We start from the raw sequence: 19,769 nt of genomic DNA on the forward strand, positions 1-19,769 counted from the left end.
CAGTTGAATGTATCGTTGCTTTAAAAATACATTTGCCCTCACAGTATCCTGCTATGTAGAAATTATTTTATATTAACCTCCTAAGACCCGAACCGGCATGCATTTTTCATTTCTCTTTGATATTTGGGCTGATTGGGACCTGATGAATGTAAAAACGAAGAATTACTAAAAAAAAATTTTTTTTTATCTAGTTTTTGTTTCTGAGAAAAATCAGAGCCACTTATGAGGATATTCGTTTAAAATATCGATAGAACAGCAGCAGTATAATGTCCTTGTAAGTGGATATCAGGCCTATGTAGAGCAAAATTGAGTATTTTGGTCTAAATAACTCAAATAACTCAAAATGTGATGTCCACGTATGTGGACGCAGGTCCTAGGAGGTTAAAACATCTTTTTTTTTAACTTATGTTGCACAATTGGCAGTCCCTTTAGCACCTTAGTGCAGAGTGACTGTTCTGACTAAAAACACTCCACAGAACACACTGCAGGGTATTTTCATGTTTTGTTTTGGGCTTTTTTCCAGTTGACAGAAAATATGATTTGATGGGTTATTTAAGCATAGAATTGATTAATGCAGTAATGACTTTGGGGGAACTGAGGTCAGATGCTTTCAGCGGACAGCTGAGGTATGATAACCGCGTAAAATTCAACAGGTAACACTGAACATTTAAAATTTTCTTTTTTTAAATTTACAGTTAAAAAAGTAAAAAGTTAAGAACAGAAAAGTAAAACACTTTCTGTGGATTTCATCATATTCAATGCTAAATATAACATCTATCCCCCTTTTTGATAATGCTTCTCCTATAAAAATATTTACGCCACCTCACCTGTGTCAAATGTTTTTATAGTTTTTTCTTATTTTCTTTACACAGAGTCTAATCTCGGCAAACTTCCACTGTTCTGCATTTCTGCTCCCCTCTAGCTCATTGCTAACCTCCATTCTCCTGCTCTCAGTTACTGAACATTCCCATTTCTGCTTCATAAAGACGACTACTTAATTACAAAAACACAGACAGTCATCCCCAGATCACATCCATCCTTACAACAAACACACACTTACCTGGGTACTGCCTGAAAAAGCCTTTGGCACTGCCAAAGTACTGCCATATGAGTGATGGGTCTCTCTCAAAGTTATCCACAAACACTTTGTTCAAGGCCTCAGACCAGTACACTCCATTGACAATGGCGGAGTCTGAGTGAGAAAAATGGAGAGGCAGACAAACATTGAAGGGAGGAAAAAACGTTAAATATAAATATATATACATATATATATATATATATATACATATATATATATATATATATATATATATATATATATATATATATATATATATATATTTGCAGTCTAGGAGGTTGGAGCATATATTCTCTGGTGCCTGCTCATTCAGTCATATCATATCACACGTTGCACGTCCACAGGCTGCTACCAGGCATTATTCATTTCAGAGAGATTCAAGAAAAGCAGTTAGCAGAAAAACAGAGTGAAAAATGAGAAAAGAGAAACAATATTAAAAGGATGAAAAAGAGGCAGGATAGAGGAGACTGCTGAATTTTAACCCATAAAAAGTACAATAATTATATATAGTCATGGTAAAAAGAAAGTACACCTCTTTTCAAGTTTTATGTATCAGGACATTAAAAAACTCTAAGCAGGTCTTACAAGAAAGGTGAGTACAACCACAGATGAACAGCAAAATGCTATTATTTATTTAACAAAAAGTCCAAATGTAGAAGCAGTGTGTAAACGGAAGTAAACTCCATAATTCTGTAGAGCCACGGTCAGCAGGCGTAACTCAACTGAATTGTTTTCTGTCTGACTTTCTCACATTGTTGTGGAGCAAGTTTGTCTCACTCTTCTTTACAACGTTGCTTCAGTTCATTAAGATTTGTAGGCAATGGTTCTTGCACAGCTCTTTTAAGGTCCCACTAGAGCATTTCAGTGAAGCTGAATACTCGACTTTGACTTGTCACCTCTTTTCTTTTTTCATTCTGTTGTAGATTTGCTGCTGCGCTTGTGTCCTGGTGTGTGACCCAGTTTCAGCCAAGCTTTAATTGTCAGACAGGCAGCAACACTTTAGTATAGAGTGTTTATACTTTAGTATGACCTTGATACACAGGAGTTCATGGCTGACTCAATGACTGCAAAGTGACCAGTTTCTGTGATTGCAAAAAAGGGCCAAAGCTTAACTTCTCTGTCGCCCTGTTTTACAGCTGGTGTGAGATGTTTATGTTGACATGCTGTGTTTGACACTTGTCTTGTCTGAACATTGTTCCAGACGTCTTGTGGTCTGTTCAGATGCACACTGGCCATCTAAGCTGTGCTGCAATGTTCTTTTCAGAGAGAAGAGGCTTTCTCCTGGCAGCCCTTCAAAACAACTCACTCCTTTTCTGTCCATTCTGTCTCTAACTTTAACATTTAACACGCTAACTGATGCCTGCAGAGTCTGAGGGGTGTTGTGGCTCAAGAGTTGGGAGGTCGCCTTGTAATCGGAAGGTTGCCGGTTCGAGCCCCGGCTTGGACAGTCTCGGTCGTTGTGTCCTTGGGCGAGACACTTCACCCGTTGCCTACTGGTGGTGGTCAGAGGGCCCGGTGGCGCCAGTGTCCGGCAGCCTCGCCTCTGTCAGTGCGCCCCAGGGTGGCTGTGGCTACAATGTATCTTGCCATCACCAGTGTGTGAATGGGTGGATGACTGGATATGTAAAGCGCTTTGGGGTCCTTAGGGACTAGTAAAGCGCTATATAAATACAGGCCATTTACCATTTTGCGGTTTTTCTGAACATTGAACGACCTGACCTTGGGGTGAATTTGCCTGGACCTCCACTCCTGGGAAAACTGCCTTCAACATTTTCCACTTGTGAATAAGCTTTCTCGTAGTTGGATGATGGATTTAATATGTTTTGGAAATGGTCTTGTAACCCTTTTCAGGCTGATGCGGAGCATTCAGCATTGCTGATGACTTTCCTTTTTGGCATTATGTTCACACAACCCCGAATGCTCTGGAAATGTCAAAATACAAGTTTACATTTTTGCAACACATTTAGATTCATCTATAAGCTGCCACAGCCTCTGCTTTATAGAGGTGCTCACACTTGGTAGTCAAATGCATCTGATTAGCCTCACTTGGCTGCTCCTCTTAATTCCTATGGACATAGTGAGGGTATACTTAGTCTTTCACACACTGCTCCTCAATCTTTGTCTTAATATTTGTTAAATAAATAATGACATGGTGTAATATGTCCTGTTTTGCAGTTATTCTGAGGTTGCTGGGGACCAGATGATTTGATGTTATGTTGATGTGTAAAACCTTACTGCTATTATTTAACATTTATCTTTTCAAAATAACTTTTTTTAATACATTTGCAGTAATTTACAAACCAGTAGTTACTGCATCCTGAATTTATGCTTACAGTTATAGGCTTAGTGATATCTATTCTATAAATATCATGCTACAATTAAACTCAGCTTGGCAATTAAAAACCCAAAAGAAAAAATGACCAATTTAAGACAACATAAGGGTTACTATATTGGTGCCAATAGATAGACAGACAAACAGAGACAGCTATGAACTTCAAGCTAAATATTGCATCAAGCTGCTAAAACTGGAAATGTGGGCTTATTCATTGCACGTCTTCCACAATAACCATGTGCAGCTATACACTGCATACATTATGTGCAATAGTATTTGCTTATAATTCTGTCCAAATGGCAAATCCAATTACTAAACCTTCTTTTCAATTTGCAGGCTGAGAGCGTTATGAATGTACTGGTTAGAGACCAGACAGACAAGCTTATTATAGCTGGTTATTACTTGGTTCAGAAGCGGGGCGAGGAAGATGGGAGCAGAACAGGATGCACAGACAGACAGACACAAGTGTGTGGCAGGACAGACACAAAATATACCCTTTAGACTGCAATAAAAAAGACAGGAAGGCAGCTAGAAAGAGCTAGAAAATTACTGGGAGACAGACAGACAAGTACCTAATGGACAAAGAGAAAGAAAAGCAGATAACAGATTCCCCATCATTGTCTATGCTGCCAGCATTGTTCTGCTGTCAACAGTCATGCCAATAAGCCATGATTGAATTATTCCTCTGGAAGCTAGCACACTAAAGCCCTCTCTTGATAGTAAACACCCATCCACCTCTATGAAGTGGAGTTGAGAGGAGGCTGGATTTGATCCAGCCCATATTTACACAACAATAGTCACTTCTGGTGCAGTTTGAGTGTCTATTACAATCTCAGCTCATGATGAGGAAGGAAGTATGGGCTCTACTTCCCCATTAGCTGTCATTTAAATTCATCTCAGCTAATGCACTCCACTTCAGTCTAAGAAGCTGCCACGATCATTACAGCATTGTACACTATATATACATGTTCATGTGCACAAATATTACTTTTATTATCCTGAATCACACGATTCAGGTTATTGTCATCATTCATGTTATTAGGTTACGTCCACTGATCAAGGAGGAAAGCTAAATATCACGAGTAAGAAACCATGAAGGGAGAGAATTGGAAAAGCATTTGCTCTGTGTATGTATGAATATACGTACTGGATTTACATACGTGGACTGTTGTGACCCCCTTTAAATGTGTGCATAGGTTTACTTTTCCATGTCACGTTTCTGTCATTCAGCATCATAAAAATGACTGTGTGAGATATATTTTTGAAAGATGGATGTTTGAAAGTGGCGAGCTCCTTTTGCGATTAATTTCTGGAGAGGGGGAGAGCTCTCTGCTGCCATGGACCTAAACTGCGATTCATCACAGCTGATGCCAAACAATTTATGAAGTACAGAGGCTACAAACAGCTCTTCAGCAGCATTACGAACAGGTTGAGATGACTGCGATTGACTGTGTGGGAAAAACTGCTTTTTCATCCCAGAACTTTGCTCAGAATCATTATCAATTTAATATACTGAAGAAAAGATTATTGAAAGATTACCTTCAGATTTTAGTAAGATTGTTAGACTGCCTGCTAAAGATTTTTTAAAAGTTCTAAAAACTTGCATTACAATGACCCGAAACACTGCGCAGTGCAATAGCATCAGATGACCCTTCAAACCTTAGATTTGCTACTAAAACTGGCCTTCTTGGATCATTTTTCATCCTCTCAGCTGCACCTGTAGCCCAAACCTGCCCTGATATAGCACCTTGTGTTTTCCAGCACAGGGCTATTTTCTGTCTGAACACCTGCGAGCCCCCTTTCTGTAAGATCGTGGTACTTGTAAAAAAATATAGTGCTAGCTAGCATCCTGTAACATTAAACATAAAAAGTGCAAATCCAGCATTAAAGACATGCACATGCAATTGTCACAAAATTAAAATTTATTGCAAAAATGGTTGCAAATGCTTTAAATAATTGTACACATACATTTTCTTACTCTAAGGACATATAAAAGAGACGTAAATGTCTTTTAACAGAAAAGTGAGGCTTGAAATCTTGAAAAGCTCCCTGAAGTTCCAGCTAATAAGCTGAAGTTATTGCTACCCACGAACAAATCTCGCAAAAGTAAAATCTTTAAAGCTGCGTGTGTGTATTAGCTTGTATGAATGTGTGTGTGTAACTCTACTCATTTGCCTGTGAATCAAATCAAAATTACTTTTGCTCTCGCTGTATCAGCCTACAAGCCTGCCAACCCCAGCTCCTAGCACTTTCATTCATTTCATTTCATTCATTCACCTCCTGTCACTCTCACTTCCTTCCTCTCTTTTTTCCACCTAGCTGCAATTAATCTGTTGCTCAGACCTTCCATCAGTCTGACTTAACCTACTTTCTTTCTCATTTACGTCTCCCTCTTCCCTTCTCGCTCTCGCCCTATAATTTCTTTGCCTCTGTTAGCTTGGTTAAGTTGACATGACATTCACGCTGTCCGCTGAGCCTTGTACAAGGCCATGACTTCTCGAGTTGTGGTAGTGGAAGTCTAATTATTTAACTGCTAATTAAGTCAGTGTGTGGCAGGGATGATCCAAATAGTTAAAGTTAATGAATTCAAATCTGCCTCCGGACATGCGCATCAGCTCACACACCAACTGTGTTTCTGATTCCACATTTTTAGACCAGTGTTTTTAGTCGTTTCTGTGACACAACAACAACAAGAAAAGTGATCTCAACATGTAGATTAACTGCTGAACTATAAAAACATGGTGTCTGTGAAGGTTCTCAGTCATCCAGGTCATCGTAGTCAAAGGAGCTTGCAAAGAAAAGCGTCTGGACTTGCCATGTTTTTGTCTTTTTGTCCACTAGGTTTATATCTGGGACTCTCCACCATTTGACCTTAGAACTGAAGAAGCTTCTCGGATGAGAGGTGAAACGTCTTCAAGCAACTTAAAGAAGTCCAGACGCTTTTCTTTGCAAGCTCCTTTGACTATAAAAACATGGGTTTCATCCACATACCACAGCTTGTTCTGATGTTAGGACCACAGGTGTGAGAGTAGGTAGGGGCGAAAAACCTAGTATCTCAAATTGTAAAACAACACTGATGTCTGAAATGCTCCAGGCCATTACTGATTGGTCAGATACAATTGTGTCACTGTCACATAACCTGATCTTTGCTGATTGGCTGGGAGAAATCCATGTGGTTCTACACCCTGAGTCATGGGGAGGCCAATTTTGATGTCCATTTAGTTGCCACATATCTTTTCTCACCCATTTAAGGGTTAAACCAAGCCAGTATTGTGCACATGCATTTTGAAGCACTTTTACTTTACATTGGGGGTCGTGAACGTACCTTTGTTGTACATGTTGGTGGGGACTTGCACCACGCTGAGGTTGAGGTTGACTGACAAGTTGTTAAAATGGTCATTGGGTTGCAGGATAAATTCCCCTCCCAGCTCTACACTGTTCCCCTCCTCATCCACCTCATTGATCAGCACTGCATTAAAGTATTCATACTAGAAAGAGACAGAAAGAGAGAGAAACAGACATAAAACAAGGCACACACACAACATAACATACACAACACAGCTAAACAGTCCCTGAAGCTGCCACACAGAGTCGATATTGCGTACTGTGGTAACCTGAATCCTTGGATGATCCCAGACGTGCATGTTGTTACAGTGGAAAGCTGCTGAGTGGACAGATCTCTCCTCAAACCTCTGAACACTCCCTTTCTAGCTAGATGTTCTGGCTCTGGTGTATTTTTAGTACTGCGCATACTGGGGAGACTATTAATAAATCATAAAGCTGGATAAATATAGAGCACATGACTCCCAGCATCCCAAAGGCTCTTAAGTCTGAGATGCCATGCAGGGCAATGCCTGCAAAGGCTACAGTTAAAGCAGAACAAAAGACAACAATCAGATGAACACAGTGAAGCAAGCGAAAAACATCTCAGTGTTTACATGGAAATAAACTATACAGACACATACAGAGGAACAAAAAGCTGAAAGCAGCATGTTTAAATGTTCTTCATGACTTGACACTATTTTTGATATAAAAACAGTCTTTAGTTGTGAAACTGTGCCCAAATAAAACAAATGTCATCCATCCTCTTCCTCTTATCCTTTTCAGGATTATTTACAAGTGTGGCCAAAAACTCCCAAGTGATGCCACATTGATTTTGACATTCAAACCACCACCCCTACATTTAATTTAAACAAAATACAGTTTTCTTCAAAATGATTACAAATATGTGGGTCCTAACAAGTGCTTTTAAGCTCTGCTTAATTTCTTTCTTACTTGAATTGAAACATCTACATCCTTTACTTTGTGTTTATTCTCAGCAGCAGCAGCAACACTCCCCTGGGCAGGTGTGCAGTGGCGATTACATGGCTCACAGTCACAATGATTTCTCTTGTAATCAAACAGAATAAGGTCTGAAAAGGGCTCTTGACAAAAATGAAAAGCCGTTCCCTCAAGTCTAATACAAAGCCTCCGTACATGTGCTATCATTCAGAGGGGCACAGACACTCTCTGGACTTCCTGAGGCATGAGCTGTAACTGAAAAGACAGCAGACTGAAGTAAAGAGTCAGTCTGTATGGAGGCAAGCACTTAGCCCATAGACCTACAACGTACCTCAGTAGGCCCTTTTCTACATGGGACGGAGGAACCCCTTTGCCCCATCAACCCAGTTCTCTATTCTGGCACCAATAACCTTCATTTGGGCTAAATCTTTCTAGCGTCTCTGTGAAGCACCATCATCCCTTCAGCACAGAGCAAAACACAGATAAAGCCATCAATTAGGCTGGCAACAACAGTGCCTATCGGTGTAATTAATCAGGCCTGATTAGACTTATTAGCCTTTTATCAAGGGGAACACTGCCATTTCAAGGTGAGATCAGTGTTGCATATTCTGTTCCATATTTTTAGGCTTTTACCTGAATCTTTCTATTCCTGCATGAACACAAAAAGATCAGGCCAAGCATTTTAGCATAAGAGGGAAAAAAAAGATGAAATGACCAAAGCATACGGAGCAGCGAGCAGATTAAAGAAACACAACATTATAACATCAGCCACTGCATGAGATTGCATCCGTAAGCATTTACTTACAGTACAAGCACATTAGTATGCAACTCACTAATGTTGGGGACTTGACTTGTAAAAAGAAATCGTAGGCACATTGACCTTTATGATGTTTGGAATATCATCTATTTTCTACAACCAGTTTGGTACCTGTGTTTTCCAGTCCAACAAAATGAACAGGATTTAAATGAGCTGACTCTGACACCAGCATTTTCATGTCTGTCTTGCTTTGGGGAATCACTTCAAAATGTGCCTTTAAAGATAGAAGGAAGTGCGAGGATATTTTAAAGGGTTTTCTTTAAGCCTGTAACCATGAAACAAACAGGCTGTTAACGAATACAAATGCAGTGAAACAGGATAAATTTTCACTGCTTAATGATAATTATAGAACAAAATCAGGAAAGGAGACGAGATGAAGCTGCTGAGAGGGACAAATAGAAAATATTAAAAATAGATATGTGCAGAACTGTGAATGATACGTTAGCCTGTGTTCACAGCTATATGTCATTCCAATAATGTATTAGAATATATATCTTGTCTACAATACCACTTGATCTGGAACTCAGAATCTCCCTCAAATCAGAAATCGAGAAATCAGGTGTGATTGTAAATGACAGCAAGATTTTTTATTAATTAATTTTTTTTGATTGTACTTGACCTAACTGTACCTTTATCCACTGGTAAAGAAGGTCTGAGTTCCTCGGACACAGCACAACTGTACTTAAACCTCTCAGAGTCGAGCTCCAGGAGGAGGAGAACCTTTCCTGGAGTGTGAACACCTCCGAGCTGCTGAAAAAGGCCCAACAGAGACTGTACTTCCTGAGAATTCTCAGGAGGAATAACATCACACAGAGACTGCTGGTGTCCTTCTACAGAGCCACCATTGAGAGTGTTCTAACTTACTGCATATGCATCTGGTACACTAGCTGCACAGGGGCTCAGAGGAAAGCACTCCAAGGGATCATTAACACCGCCCAAAAGATCACTGGCTGCCCTCTCCCCACACTGGAAGTTCTACACAACGCCCACTGTTTTAAAAAGGCCCAAAACATCATAAAAGACACCTCACATCCTGGCCACTCCCTGTTCGAACTGTTGCCCTCAGGCAGACGGTACAGGGCAATCAGAGCAAGGACTAATAGACTCAAACACAGCTGTTATCCAACTGCAATAACACATCTGAATACTACAAAAAAATGTCCATCACGCCACTCTTGTGTTAATCTATGCACGGTCTGAAGCATGTGTGTGGGAATGTATGTGAATGTTTTACTGTTATATCTTATTAGTATTTTAAGTATTCTATCTATTTTATTTATTGAATTTTATTGTTTTATTTATATTTTGATATTGCTAGGGATGATGCAATGATCGGGGACCATTCTTAATTTCGTTGTTCTCATGACAATGACAATAAAGTTTCTGATTCTGATTCTCCAGAAGAAATACATGCATTGCACAAAGACTGTGTGAATGGCAGTAATGAAAATTACAACTGTTGCATTTGTGGCTGTTAAATATTCAATCAAGTCTTCATTTAAATCATTTTTCACATGTTTTAAATTTGCATTACTTATTGTTGATCCTGGCAAAGCAAAACTGCTGTGAACACTGTAAAAGATAATATAATATAATATTCTAACATTATTATATTAAATCATTTAACAGTTTTGTGTTAATAAAGCAACAAGCAAAATTAAGCTAGGGGGAGTTAAACATTGAGTAGGATATCATTGCAGAGGAGCTTGTAAAACCCACTTCACAGCAGACTTGATCTCTACTTAACATGTTGAGCATTTAAGGCCAATACTAACAAAACGGGAGTTTCATGTACACAGCCCATAGATGCACACACTAATATCTGGCACATAGAAGCTAAAGTGACTGCACGTGCTTAAGGTAAAGCTCCATTGTGTCTTCACTCTGTCTTTTGCACCGTTTCTCTCTCATTTACTTGCTTTTCTGCCTCTCAACTCAATTTTCCCCTTTTGTGTTCCTGCTCAGGCTGCTTCTTATTTCCCATTGTTAGCTTGTTGTGCATTCCTCACCACCTTCTGTCTCTTCCTGGTGTTCAGCTCCCATTGGCTCCCTTCTGCATTTATGTGACTTGGCTTGTATCATCAGGGATATCTGTGGGGAAACTGTTGCACTTCCAGGTTGTCACAGACTAATATCCCTCCCATCTGCCTGTTCATTCCCTGCCTGTACAACAGGTGGGATTTTTTTTAAAAAGTCCACCTGTTGTAAAATACAAATTAGCATTATTACTATTATTATGATTAAAATATAAAGACATCAGAGTTGTTTTTTTATTTTAGTGAGTTAGTGAGTTTAGTTTATCAGTTCCCAGAGTCAGAACCAGACATGGAGAAGCTGCATTCAGCTTTTATGCTCCAAACTCCCAGAAAGCCTCTGATCAGCTGAAACACTCAGTTTATTTAAATCCAGCTTGAAGACTCAGCTGTTCTCAGCTATATTGGAATAAAGCACCAAATCCACACTGTTTTACTTTTAAGTTAAAATTTCAAAACTTACATTTTAACTACTGATTTTATCTCGTGTTTTTTGTTTGTTTTTTCCATTTTAAATCATGCTTTTTATTTGTTTTAGTTTTTTAATGTCCCTGTAAAGCTCTTTGAATGATCTTGCTGTTGAATTGTGCTATATAAATAAACTTGCCTTGCCTTGAGTAATGGAATCGAATAAAAAGATTTGGGGTTTTAGAATACCTTTGCCTTATTTGAACTAGCTCTGGAACAAAAACTCAATAACGGTGTTGTTATAGCGATATGAGGAATGGCTGGCGTTTTCAGTTACCGAGTGCCCCATAAATGTTCAGATATGTTTGAGCTCAGGGACTGTGAAGGTTAAGTCCATAACACTCAGCACTATTTGCACTTCAACTGCCTTTAAGTGCTTCTTATGTAACGTTTTGACATACTGTATGTTAGCAGGCATTACTGCTGGGGATTGTATACCTCAGTGTGCAGCATGTCTCTGAAGACTGAAGTGCTGCTTTCTCTTTGTACCCCACTCCAACAAACAGTTTTCACTGTGGATTTGAAACACATTTTCTCATGCTTGCCTCCTTACCGTTCTGTTGCATCAGTAAATTGGATCTTTCTTTTTTTTACAGTCATCCACTCAGACATATTGATATGTCTTAGCTCGTTCCAATTATTGGCCTCATTTTCCCTCCTGTAACGTGCTTTCAAATCTGCTACCTATCACTGACACTACAACTACACAGACATGAAAAACTCTTCAATTTATTTTAAGCAAACTCTGTATCATGATAAAGTTGCAGTGATTTGATGCTTTCAATCAGTGTTGGCCCAGCGGTGGGTTAATCAGATACCTTTTAAGGTTAATTGTAATTTGTAACTTCAAGTCACCATTAGCAGCATAATCACTGACAACAGCAAGTGTCCAGCTCCCAAGCGTAAAATGTTCTCCAGTTCCAGGTGAGTGATTGAAGCCAGTGACAATGAGAGCAGAGTATAGTTTTGGATGACATGTGACCTAGTAATAAATATATTAAAGAGTTACCTAGGCAACCAGAGTGTGCAACATCTGCAAGCGACCAGCAATCAGCTAATAGGTGATGCGTGATGAGATAATCTCTTTCGGTGTGGATGCAGCTGCAGTAAGCACTGCTCTCCTTGTCTGTCACTTTGTCATAGCACTAAAGAGTCGAGTAAATTATCATTAATTTATCATCTGATTGCAGCTCAGATGGAAGAAAAGCAACTAAAAAAATGCTCAAATTTGAAACAAAATAGAAGTGAGAAGTGTTTCTGTGTATTCTTTATGATTATTTCTGATTACTTTGAGGTTCCCATTAAAATTATTACTTTTTAAAATGACATTTTAAACATTGTGACCTCTCTATATACACTTAAACAACAAAGGTTTCTTATAGAAGTGGCCACCTAGAAGACAGAGCAACACTTAATGACGACTCAGTTGAAAGACACAATTAGAGCTGTGCATATGTTAAGTGTTAATTGTTTTGAAAAACAGAAATGAGAAAGATAAGTCACCAGAGGCAACAGCAGTTCAAAGTACAGAAAACACAATGCTTAAAAAAAGTAAAGACATAACACAGCTAATTAATCTGCTAACAAACGCATTTATATTCACAGTATGTTGTCTTTCATTTTGATTAAAATTGCACATTTTCAATAGTGCGAGAGCGAGTGTGGGTGTCTGAATGGAGTCCAGGGCAAGCCATGATGTGTAACTGTGTGTGTGTGTGTGTGTGTGTGTGTGTGTGTCTCTGCATCTATGCATGTGTGTCCAAGTGTGGGTGTCTGTGTTGAGTACGTCAATTATGCCATTCCAGCAGTACAGTAAAGGAGAGCCCAGTGCCACTAATGCAGTCCCAGATCGTAGTGTTAACAACCTGATCTTTAACGCTGCGGTGCATTACGTTGAGAGATTGTAGCATCAGCACCCACTCACTTAGTGTGGGACAGACAAAGAGGGAGAGGATGAATAAAGGGTTAGCAAAGGGTAAAAAGTGGAGCCTCTTCAGTTCCCTTTTTCAACATGCAAGCCAAAAAGGATTTATTGTGTAATATGTACCACCTCACATTAAAATATTATTATGGCACTGAGTTTGATATAATCACACGATAAGTGGATTTACAAAAACAATCACTTTCTGCCTTTAATTCTTTGGCTCGACTTTTGAACATATAGAACCACGAGACTGATCGCTAAGTGAAAATTAGCCTTTTAACAAATGCTCACCACCTGTTCAATTGCTCATTAATGCAAATGCCTTCTGTAATTAACTAATCAGATGGCAGCTACTCAATGCATTTAGATATGTAGACATGGTCAAGTTCGAACTGCCAATCAGAATGGAGAAGAAGGGTGATTTAGGTGATTTTGAAATTCATGATTTTGTGTCTCCGATGCTGTTTTGTCCTCTCTTTGGTGGTTCTGACCTGCATTTTTTGCTTCTGCTATTTTAGTAAATGTGCTCCAGTGTTTCTCTGGACATTTCACAATGTTCTACATGTGAAGATTTGTGCAACTTTTGCAGGAATGTCTTACAAATAGAAGCACATAATGCTGATTTTGTCTCTAGAATTACAAAGTGGCCGTCTCTCTAACACTGGCTGCACACCAGACAATGGAAACTGTGTTGAGTGTGGTACATGTCTATCAGCCCGTGTTCATTTTTTTAGTCACAGATCAAGATCAGGTCAAAATATTACTTGTCAATGAAAAAAAAAACTAAAAAGCAAACACACTGCAAAAGTTTAATTTGCCTCCTAGAAGAGCACTGATGCAGTTTAGTGCAGTAAGCCATATCTCTGAAGGCTTTTGCTGATTTTAATATTTTTCCTGCAGAGAGTCAGACAGTGGATCAACAGCCTCAAGAGAAAAAGACACAACGTGTGATTTGGGAAGGATTGACCATGATGCCCCACCCTCTGGTGCTCACGTTTAAATGTAATCTTGACTTAGACTCTTTTCCCCACTCACCTCCCTGCTCTTTTTGCCACAGTTTGGAAAGGAAGAAGAGTCCCAGAGTGTGAAAATGTGAGTCGAAAACAACCGGGGGCATGGATATAAGTAATCAGGGGGTAAACAAGACAGCAGACTGAGTAAATAACTTGGAGGAAAAGGCCAAGTAAGAGTTTATATACCTTACTTGAAATCCTACTTCACGCAGCTTAAACTGTGTGCTCACAACTTGGAGTCAAACATGTCTGGAAGTCTATAGAAGCCACATGGGGGTATAATGCACAAACACACCTCACAACATAGAAATGATCTGCATTTATCTGACCTTTTCTCTTGGAGCTTGTAGAAATATAGAGGAAAAAGTGATTAACAAAGTTTGTTTGCATCAAATATTTAAATCCACTTGGTTTTCTTAGTTTTAATGTTAGCTTGTGGGTAAATGTAAAAATGTACCAGTAGGTACTACTTAAGTTTATTGGCAGACAAAGCATGAGGAACAACACTGAAGACTTTGCTTCCAAGTTTGATACTTGAGCTGCATTTTGCCTTTTAACAGAAAATAGTTCGATGCTTGCAAATAGTTTGAGGTGACTTAAGTCTTTTCTTTATTCTCACTTAATAATATTCTACAGTGTTGTTTCACATTATGCTGTTTTGGTATTGTTACCGAACTAACGTTCACCCATATTAATGAAAAATGTACAAACTTACATGCTTCGCTTTGATCAAAGTTTAGCTTTAAGCAACATGGGGTCTAACTGGCAGTGTCTTGATGCTCTGTGCTTGTTGCTGAGGAGATAATATTACAAACCTCCACTGCCTCACTCAACAATCAACACTGTTTCTGTCTCTGTGGGGAACCTTTTTGAACCATTTTCTGTGACACTGTTAACAAAGTACTTCAGACTACTTTGTGTGCAAGTTTCACTTCAGTTCAATTCATGTTTATTCATGCAGAGTCTCATGGCACTTCATACTGTAAGGTACAAAACCAACAATCAAACAATCCCCTATAAGTGACAGTGGGAAGGAAAAACTCCCTTTTAACAGGAAGAAACCTCCAGCAGAACCGGGCTCAGGGTAGTTTACCCATCTGTCTCAACCAGTTGTGTGTAACTGTGTAATATACAATGTGTTCAAAGCCTAGTCTTGATTAAATAGCTATTTAAAAAAAAGTCACATAAGTGCCCTACATGTGACAGGACACTGAAGCAGGCAAAACACAGACAGAGACATGGGTCAAAACATTTTTGATATTATTAAGCAACAAGCAAGTGGCTCCCTCTCTGCAGTCTACGATAATGCCCCAGACACGGGAGTATGAGAACAAAAAACAGATTAAGCACTTCTTTCTCACTGCTCCCGCCTGACTGGGGCCACATTTTCAGTCAACATCGAGCTTAGCAATTGGCTGTTTGTTTCCAACCTCCAAGGAAGGATTCACTGGCTGCAGAGTGCATGGGAGACTGCTCTCTGCTTTCCTATTTACAGTACATGAGCAATGCGGGTAAAAGAGTGAGAGAGGAAAATCGCAGCAGATTACCGTGCCAATTTCACATGGAAGCAGAAGAGCTCTGGAAAGGATAGATAAGGAAATTCCTATCAAATCGCTGCCAGCCAAATATGTATCCAATAGCAATAAACCACAAACATTTTATAATAAACTCAGAATAGTGATGGAGGAGGGTTCACCCTACAGGATGTGGTATTTTTAGCATAGCTGGCAATAATTACCATCTATTCACCATGTTCTGCAGTAAAACGCGCTATTAGAAATGCCACCATCAGAGCAGTGCAGACATGAACCATGCACACCTACACAGGTGTACATGTACAGTGCTGCAATAATATACATGCATGTTCCCATGCAGGTAAACAGCTTCTGCATTTCATGATCACACCTCAGGAATGCTTAATCATTTCACTGTTTTGCTCAGACAATTTAAACACAATTTACAATAAAAAGAAATATTTAATTTAATTACATAACATATTAGCCCAGTTACCCATAGATAAGCCATCAGATAAACCAAACATAGGCATACTAACAAGCATGCTGAGCAAAGACAATGATCTAGTACTACCATGATGAGCCCGATAAAGAAATAGTGATTATTATACGTATGAGGTCGTCACACGATGCAAAGTCTGCCTTTGTCTGTGAAATTTAAAATTTACCAATACATTTGTTAGTACAACACAAAGATGTCTAAATATTAGGACTGAGGTCATCTCAGTGATACCTGCAAGAACAGGGTGATGATGAAGGGAGAAAGATGAATAAGATACGACGATCAGATTGAACGGCATTTAAACATTTCTTTTATAAAATAAACAAGTTAACCACACGTGTGATCCTCTGCTGTTAGTGATCAATGAATTATTCGTTTAGAAGTGACGCACAGCACGACCACGAGTGATTCTGAGTTTGCTGTGCAGGTATAAAAGAAACTGAGCTGGTTATTACTGAAGAAACCACAGTTAGCAAAGTATTTTCATTGCATATTGAAATTAAAAACCTTTTTCAGACTCTGTGTTTTGTTTTATTTTTGTCTTCCATAACAGGTTTTGGTGTCTGCAGCTGTTGAGTATATTCCTTCCAAAATACAACAGACTTCTCAGTCAGCTGGGTTTGCACGGTGTACTGTTTGAGCTGTACTCCAGTTGGTTTCTTCAGTTTGTTGCTCAGTTTGAAGCCATCTTCTGCCAGTTTGGGGCAATATCTGAAAAAATGTAGTACGGAAAATGTAGAGTACTCTATTTCCAGTTGTGCTACTAATGCTATTTTTGCTTTGCTCCTACCAGTGACAAGACAGAAGTCATAGTGGGCAACAATATTCTTTAGTTAGGTCAAATTACAGGCTTATATTTCCTTTCTTCGGTCCCTCTCACCAGCTTCCTTTTCTTTCCCTTTGTCTTCCCTTTGTCTCCAGATACATCATATTAGGGCTGCTCGATTATGGCAAAAATGATAATCATGATTATTTTCACTGAAATTGAGATCTCGATTATTTGACGATATTTATTTAACCCTTTAAGACCTACCATAGAACCAAGTCCGCCAGAGCTTATATTATTTTCTTTTATATTTTGTAGTGCCATTTGTGGGAGCATTTCAAGTTGCTATACATCAATACAACTGTTATAGCCCATATTTTAAAAATATGTATGCATTAAGTCCATAGTAATTACATTAATTGCAAAAAAGTGCAATAAACTACAAAAAAATTGAAAATCATTTTTGTTTTTTTTTACCAATATTTCTACTTGGAGAAATTTAAGAGGTTTATCCCTCAAAACTTTAAATACAAAAAAGTTGCAAAAAATAGTTTACAACAACAGGAAATTTAGTTTGAGTGTCTTCATAGTTTTATTTTGGAGATACACCAATTTTTATATACTGCAGGAAAAACAAAAAACAATCCTATGATGCAAATTTGCAAAGAAAACAGCAGGTGCATCAAAATAAACTATTTCCAGCAGTGCAATTCGAGTTCTAAGCATCCCAGCAACTATTCAGAAAAGTCAAACATGACTTATAAAAACACCAGTATAGGCTTTTAAGGCCTACAAGTAAAAAACTACATTTTCCGCGAAATGACGTCACTTCCGGTTTCGGGCAGGAAATGGCGGACATGCATAGTTAGGGTGACGTCTGTGTCAATGTGGGAAGTGTTACGAACAGCTGATCGGATCGCCAAAGCGTGTTTCTGGAGTATTATGTTTTTGTTGCTGCAAGCGCCTTTTATGCAGTTTTTGCAAAGCTTTATGGGGAAGGAAACCGTGACCGAGGACAAGCTGATGACATAAGATGTAAGTACAACTCCTCCGGTTTCATATGCAAACAAAATTATTGCGCTAGCTTACACGGTTCAGGTTCTACAGGGATTTAAAAATAGTCACACAAAACGGAGCGTGCTGCTCTGACCGGCTTTAAAGGGTTAACAATGTGTTGAATAATGACTTTAAAAAATAATATAAAACAGTGTGCAAATACTGATAACAGTGCAAATGTTTGCAATATAAGAAATCAATGAAAAATGTCAACATCTATGTTTAGTGAACTTTGCAGTGTTGCTCTGTGGTGCAGCTACGACACCGTAGCAAAGTTTACACACTGTGTCTACTTGATCCACGTCTGACTGAACCCATAATGTTTCCACACCACTGAAGTTTTTTTTACCTCTTTTTAACCAACAGCAGTCACTCTCCTCTCCAAATAACTTCTGCTGAGCTTTCCGAGCTTCCCTCGGGTCCTCTTCATTGTTGTGACGTATGTTCGAAATGCAGAGAGGTGCGCTCGATTTGCCACACGGAGCAGGGCGAGAGTAAAGCATGAGGGAGGGGCTAATAATCGGCTCAGTCATTTTTAATGATCGTTGAAAGCCCAGATCGTAATCGTGATTAAAATTTGATTAAAATTCGATTAATTGAGCAGCCCTACATCATATAGGTGTGGTAGTATAAGGTATCTTGATAACTGTATATCAGAATATGCAAAATGCTCAATTTACTGTTTTTATGAGCCAGTATCAACGTCTGAAGCTAAAAAGCATTAAAGCTAAAACAAAAGGATGCTCATCTCATCACTACCAAGTAATTATCAGCATAAAGCACCACTGTGATCCCACACGATGTTATTGCATATTAAGCTGCATAGCAAACAAAAAAGACAAACCCAGTACTCCATAAATATCAAATGCACATGACCACAAAAACATGCAGAACTATATACAATACTTTCAACCCAATATTGAAGAAGACAGTTTTGTTTGCTTGCCCTTGTTTTATGAATAAATTATTAGTTAAAACCATGTTAAACGGAGCGGTTTCTCTTATTTGTTTTGTCTTCTATATGTCAGTGCATGTGTGCGCTTGGGTGTGAGCATTGTTTTAAAGCACGGTCAGAGTGTTAAATGGTGTAATTTTCCTTTACAGATCAAAGGAAGGAAATTTCAGTTTGTGGAAAAAACAAGAACATAAAAAAAGAAATGACAGGGGCAGAGCTGGACAACAGTCAGTGGTTAAATCTAGCAACTGATCCTCCTTAATAACCAATGACAGCAGAACACCGCAGGATATTCACTGTAATACCTTTAAAACCTGACAGAGTAAACACATACTCGCTGCTGCTGCCACTAACACACATAACACGGCTGCCAAGCGATTTATAAGTAGTTTTCCAGCAAATACTCCCAAGTCGACTTAGTATCATATTTCCTCTTTAAAACTCAAGTTTCTGCTGTTGCTCCTCCCACTTTAAGAAACTTCTGAGATGTGCTCGATGCTTGAACAAACTCGCCCCGCCACATATTCAGCTATTCTGCCTCTCTCTCTCTCTCGCACACACACACACACACGCACGCACGCACGCACGCACGCACACACGCACGCACACACACACACACACACACACACACAAAGTACAAAGCTGCACTCTAAAAATTAAAGCTGCTCAAATGGATTTGAGGCAGAACCATGAGAGCAGAAGCTTGGTTTGGGGGGGTGTATACAGAAATGATTAGCTGAATGCATTTGCCCAAGTCTGCAGAAGTGAGGATGGAACTCCCAGGGAGTCATTTAGAAAGTGTTGAATGTTTGAGTGGGAATGTGACAGAGATATAACACCATAAATAATTCATGATTTATGTTTCAGACTCAAAAGGTGTTTCCCACAGAGTATACCCAGGTATAAAAACATGACTATTATTGCTTGCTTTACATATCTATTTGACAAACTAGATGTGTTTCCTCCCCCATGCAATTAAATGTTGAGTTATTATACATCTATAGGTGCAGCTGCATCACCTTTACTGGCT

At 39.0% G+C, this 19,769-nt stretch overlaps 1 protein-coding gene across 3 annotated transcripts in view; it reads right to left on the minus strand.

The window, feature by feature from the left end:
• cacna2d3a (calcium channel, voltage-dependent, alpha 2/delta subunit 3a) overlaps window positions 1–19,769 on the minus strand; it is a 130,298-nt gene that overhangs the window by 60,861 nt on the left and 49,668 nt on the right. For all 3 annotated transcript variants that reach the window (XM_076877974.1, XM_076877973.1, XM_076877972.1), the window contains exons 5-6: window positions 6,736–6,898; window positions 1,061–1,192 (exon numbers count right to left, since the gene is read on the minus strand). In XM_076877974.1, coding sequence (XP_076734089.1) covers window positions 1,061–1,192; window positions 6,736–6,898 — 295 coding nt within the window. The remainder of the gene's footprint in view (window positions 1–1,060; window positions 1,193–6,735; window positions 6,899–19,769) is intronic.

Source organism: Maylandia zebra, linkage group LG20, assembly GCF_041146795.1.
Source record: "Maylandia zebra isolate NMK-2024a linkage group LG20, Mzebra_GT3a, whole genome shotgun sequence".
In the NCBI taxonomy this organism is placed as follows: Eukaryota; Metazoa; Chordata; class Actinopteri; order Cichliformes; family Cichlidae; genus Maylandia; species Maylandia zebra.